This window comes from Pecten maximus, chromosome 8 (genome assembly GCF_902652985.1).
Source record: "Pecten maximus chromosome 8, xPecMax1.1, whole genome shotgun sequence".
Taxonomy (NCBI): domain Eukaryota; kingdom Metazoa; phylum Mollusca; class Bivalvia; order Pectinida; family Pectinidae; genus Pecten; species Pecten maximus.
In genome coordinates, this window is record NC_047022.1 from 23,584,301 (window position 1) to 23,590,235 (window position 5,935).

At 38.9% G+C, this 5,935-nt stretch overlaps 1 protein-coding gene across 1 annotated transcript; it reads left to right on the plus strand.

The window, feature by feature from the left end:
* The first annotated feature begins 821 nt into the window (after positions 1-821).
* Positions 822-5,301, plus strand: LOC117332851 (zinc finger protein with KRAB and SCAN domains 7-like). The gene has a single exon (XM_033891903.1). It carries the CDS (start codon positions 1,030-1,032, stop codon positions 4,588-4,590), a length of 3,561 nt encoding a protein of 1,186 aa, XP_033747794.1. The 5' UTR covers positions 822-1,029; the 3' UTR covers positions 4,591-5,301.
* Positions 5,302-5,935: the final 634 nt, after the last annotated feature.

Sequence of the window (5,935 nt, forward strand, 5' to 3'; positions counted from 1 at the left end):
ATGTCCTTAACCAAATTATAACCTGATAACTTAGTAAAACTTACAGCTGTACATGTGTACGTACACTGGTAGACGTACCTAGCATGACTTACAGCTGTACATGTGTACATACACTGGTAGACCACTAGACGTACTTAGCATGACTTACAGCTGTACATGTGTACATACACTGGTAGACGTACCTAGCATGGCTCATTATATGAAGACTTGTCTACCTTTAGTTTACTGCATCAGAAATTTTGCATATTTCATTTACTGTCATGAAAGGAAGAATATCCTAATTAGTGTGGAAATTAGCTAATTATCTATTTATTTATATCATTTTTAGTCATCTATGAATGTGTTTGATGTTTTGACAGATGAAGAGGGAGTTGCTGATGAAGACACTTCCATGAACTGCAGCTATGCTGGACCAGGAGAGGATGAGGATGCGGGAGAGTCTCTGGAAATGTCTGTTGAGGAGATTGGTGACAATTACCAGATAGGAATGAATAAGGGAGATAATGTCAAGTTTGTTCGTGATGTAGCGCTGAGCATTGCGAAAGATATGGCTGTCACAGAAAACGGAGAAACTGTGTTTAATTGTAACTTTTGTAGTTATAAGACGAATGTTCTGGGTAGGCTTAGGCGACATATTACAGTTCACACTGGAAAAGAGTTCAAATGTCCGTACTGTAGTAAAGCTTATACGGAGAAGTGCAAGCTTACTGAACATATCAAGGTAAAACATGAGAAATCTGTTAGTTATCCATGTCCAAAGTGCTCCAAGGTGTTCACTAGTAAACGGGGACTGGAATATCACAACATCACATTTCACGAAGAGCGAGGCACCACATTGAAATGTTCTTTCTGCCCAAAGGTCTTTAGCAGTAGGTTCGGCTTCACTTATCATACTAAGACTGCACACGGTGAAAACAAGATAGAAGAAAACTTTAAATCAACCAGTGATACACTGATACCTATGAGCAAGTGGGAAAAATCTACAATGAAAAAGGAAACAGAAAAGGAATTCAAAAAGATAAAAGCGGCATGTACAACTGTAAATTATGCGATTATAAAACCCCACGAATGTTCCACATCAGAAGACATTTAGGCGTTCACTACGGAAACACTAACAAATGTGAACAGTGTGAAAAAACTTTTTCAGATTCTTACAAGTTGAGGCTTCATGTACAAGTTAAGCATGGGAATCTAAGGTTTGATTGTGATTACTGTCACAGAGATTTTGGAACAAAGGAAGGTTTGAAGTACCACCGTCTGTCTGCACACGAGGGTAACTGGAAGTATCTCTGCCCCGACTGTGGTCAGGGTTTCTACCAGAAGCATCACTTCGAAGGCCATGTCAACAAACACAAAGGAATCAAAGCCTATGGTTGTAAAACTTGTGGAAAGAAATTTTTCTATCAGTCTGATGTATCGATACACAAAAAGCATTGCGGACAAGAAAGAAAGCCATTAGAAAAACCAACCACATTTGTTTGTCATGTTTGTGGGGATCAGTTCAAGAAAAAAAGTATACTTATTGAACATGAAAATGGCAAGCATGGGAGAGTTGGGCACTATATCTGTGAATGTGGGGTCAGTTTTAAATGGAGAAACTCCCTTCGCCAACACAAACAAAGGTGTTCTACAGCAGCGGCCATTTCCGATTACTCCGTCACTGATATCACTGATCTTAGCGGGGCCTCAGACTTTATAGCCATGCAGATCAAACCTGAGCTGGACTCAGATGTTATCAATACTGAGGCTGGGGATATGGAAGCAATGGATACAGATGATAATCAGCCAGACAATACATCCTATTCACAAACGTCGCCACCTGAGGGTGAAACGGAAAATAACACGATAGCTGAAGTAGAAAACGATGACCAGTCATTCATAGTAAAGGAAGAACCAACAGAAAGCGAGGTGTTTCAACATGGGGCAATGCTCACTCCTCCAGATGTCGCCACCAATGCACTGTACGAGATGCCAGCTGCACAGGTAAGTGACCAAGAAGGTAATGAATCTGATTTTGTGATATATCCCGATGACTCCTCTACTTCTAGTTTTGACGATTGTCATTATGGTTCAACCTTGGACCATTCAGATACTGAGGATGATGATGAGGCTGCCGGTTTTACTCATTCTTCCAAGACAAACGAGAACACTAAAAAAATGGAGGGAACATTTATGGAATTAAGAAATGAACCTTTGAGGAAAAAGTTCAGGTGTCCCCGTTGCGGAAAGGTTTTCAGAATGCGAAATGCTTTAATCCGACATCGCAGTATTTGTCACAGACAAGCAGTTATAAGGAGAAGTGTGATTGAGATGTATGTTTGTGGATTCTGTGATGGGAGATTTTCAAACAAGGAACATTTTAAAGAACACAGCAAAACCCACCAACGAAAAATGAGGAAAAAACTTAAAATAAAGCAAAATATCAAAAGGAAGACAAAGGAACAATTTGATAATTTCAAACAAAATGAACTGGTCCTTGACAATCGCAATATGGAAAATATAGAAACAGTTTCTCAGGCAGAGGTTGTGTTTGACATTCCAGTGAGTCATAGTGTCGACAATGGTACAGAATCTGATTCTGAAAATCGGATGACATCCATGCTACAAGATGATGATGTTTCTGCTAGAGGCACGGATCTCCAATTAATCAGTAATCATGTTCACCCAAAGGAAGTTACTGTGCAAGTTGGAAATGCAAATGACAGTGAACAGTGTGATGAGCAACCCCAATGTGAACAATCTGATCGGGATTCAGAAAATTCTCATAATGAATCTTTCCAAGCGATGGATGAATCAAATCACGAGCCAAAACGCGACCAAGGAAAGGATTTCCCATTTGTAAATGTTGCGGTTGTAGATTTGAGCAATGCACAAGAATATCCAAGTAAGGATTTAGACAGTGGTTGGGATTTGTCACTAAAACCAAATCACTCAGGAATAACGCAGGATAAAAATAGAAACCAATCAGAATCTACCTCTTCTCTTGTGGTTGATGAAGGGCAAAGAAAAAACTTTTCAGGAGAGTTCCAGAACTCGTTCACATGTGAAATATGTGGTGCTACCATTGATGACCATGAGAAATATATCAGCCACATATCCCTTCATGCAGTCACGAGAATACAAATGTTTCAGGAACAGCAAAATAGCTCTATCAGTAAAGACCCCAATACAAGTGTTGGAGATTCTGGGACGTTCAGAACATCCAATTGGAATACTATGGGAGTGGAAAAGGAGAATTTTACATGTAAAATTTGTGGTGATGTCTTCATGAAAAGATCCTACCTTAAGGAACATATACTTGGGATGCATGGAAATGTCAATAGGTATAGCTGTGCATGTGGAGAAAGATTCAAATGGAGAAGTTCACTGAATTTGCACAAAGAAAAATGTCCTTCTTCTCCATCCAAGAATATCTCAAATGGTCAAAAACATATCCTACTCAACCAACCTAATAATGCCTCTGCCCGCTCATTCAAGGGATCTTCAAAACCAACAGCTACTGTAAAAGTTGGTAATAAACGAAAATCTCCAGTTTCAAGGTCTTCCTTACCACTTCCACCCATCTCCTCATCGCTTTCACCTAGGTCAAGGATGCTACCAGGAATTTCACCTCATTTCATTGACGTGAGAACATCTTCAGTGCTAGGGATGATGCCACCTCATATAAGTCCAACAACTTCTTACGCTCCGGCAATGGAAACACGGGTTCAGGCTGGAGAAATGTACCTACATAGTGTTCCAGTTAGTGCCACAGAGAGTCAATTGTCGCAGCAGCAAACTCCCACCCATTTACCGTCTATTCCATTTGAAAGATCTTCTCCGCAGTCTAACAAAGTTCAGCCAAAATATGAAAATGGATCAGGACATGCCAGTCACAGTGTTTTACCAACTGGGATGTTTAGAAGCAACGGACCAACTGACTTTTCATTTCAAGTTTCTAAAGAACAGGCTATTCAACATCAGTACTCAAGTGTCTCTACTTCAGATACAGGGCAAAGCCAGCAGCATCAGGAAAGTGGAAAACCTATTGAAAATGTAACTAGAATCAAACAGGAAGTGATCTCGTTTGATGAAGAACCTGATACCAGGATAGAGATGAACGATACTGTTATAAACCAACTGATGCTGGCTGCGGCGGAGCCACCTGGAAACTTTGAAGTGCCTAAAACTGAACCATATCTTGTAAGCAATACCATACCTGAACAGCAAATTAAACAAGAACAGGGCTCATACAGCTGTGGTATCTGTAAAAAACAGTTCCGAAATCCGAATTCCTTCAATGACCATATGAACAAACATCGTGGTATAAAACCGTATCCGTGTAATAATTGTGGAATGTCATTTCACTACCAGTCTATCCTTAGTTCACATAAGAAAACATGTGGAGTGGTAGGGAATAACATGTATAAATGTCACATCTGTGGTGACACGTTTACTGTGCGGGGCTACTTACGAGAGCATGTTCTTGGGAAGCATGGCGATGCCCGTCGGTACAGCTGTCAGTGTGGTGCAACTTTCAAGTGGAGGAGCTCGCTTGGTAGCCATCAAAAGAAATGTCCACTGAATAGCAAAAACTTAGTTGTAGAATGAAAGTGGAGGAGTGCATATTTGGAATCGGATTCTTTACTTGTGTATCTTTGTATTGTTAATGTCATATCATAGTAATAGTATGACTGTATTAATCATTTAACACAAATTTACAAACGTCACTGTTCTTAATGTAATGGAGTATAGGATTAATTCTCAGATATATGTTGATAAAATGATGTCATTTGAAACACAGTTCATACATAACTGGAAATTTGGTAAAAAGACATTTTTTCTTTTATTTTCATGCTGACAAATCTATACCATATTTATGTCTGGTTAATCATTTTTAGTGTAATGTTCAGTTCAAAGTATGTGCTGTTAAAATGTGATTTTTTCATAGTTGATTTTTTTTGAAGTCCAGCTTTGTCGTGTTATGTGAATAGGAACTGAAAAGGGAATCTCTGTTAATAAGATAGTAGACAGATTAGACAGATTTACTCACTTTTCTGCACATGTACCGGTACATATCTGTCCACCATTACTTGCTTTAGATATTATAATTAGATCCTTTTCTCAGTAAATAGTAATTTTGAAAATTTTTATTTTATTTTAGCCATATATACTATTGATCTCATGGAATTACTTTTGAATGAAAGATGCTTTTTATTAGCTGACCTGGTGAGCTTATGCCATGGCGCGGCATCCGTCCGTCCGTCGTACGTCCGTCAACATTTGCTTCAAATCACTACTAGTCCAAAAGTTCTTGGATATTGACCAAATTTGGTCAGAAACATCCTTGGCGGAAGGGAATCAGATTTTGCATAAATGGTGACTCTGACCCCTGAGGGGCCAAAGAGTCGGGGCCCAATAGGAGAAATTGAGGTAATTCCTTTAAATCACTACTAGTCATAAAGTTATGAATGGATTTGATCCCAATTTGGTCACAAACAGCCTTGGGGGAAGGGGAACAGATTTTGCATAAATGGTGATTATGACCCCCAATGGGCCAAAGGGGTGGGGCCCCATAAGGGAAATAAAGGTAATTCCTTTAAATCGATACTAGTCATAAAGCTATGAATGCATGTTGTAAAAACAATCCTTAAGGTCTTTCAGACCCTTAGAAAGTCAGGACTTCACTATTTCTTGAAAGCAGTTGGGATCCCCACACTTTAACCATATATAACATTGTTTGAGACTGACAAATAAAATGAATTGAACATGAACATTATTTTGACATTTGGTCAAATCCAACCAGGTGAGCGATACAGGCCCCATGGGCCTCTTGTTTTATAGAGCATTTATTTTTTAAAAGGAATTAAAAAAAAAAAAAAAATTTAGGTTATAACTAGGGACAAAAAAGTGTTGGTATGGTGGCATTATATTTTGAAAAAAAAAGATGTATGTA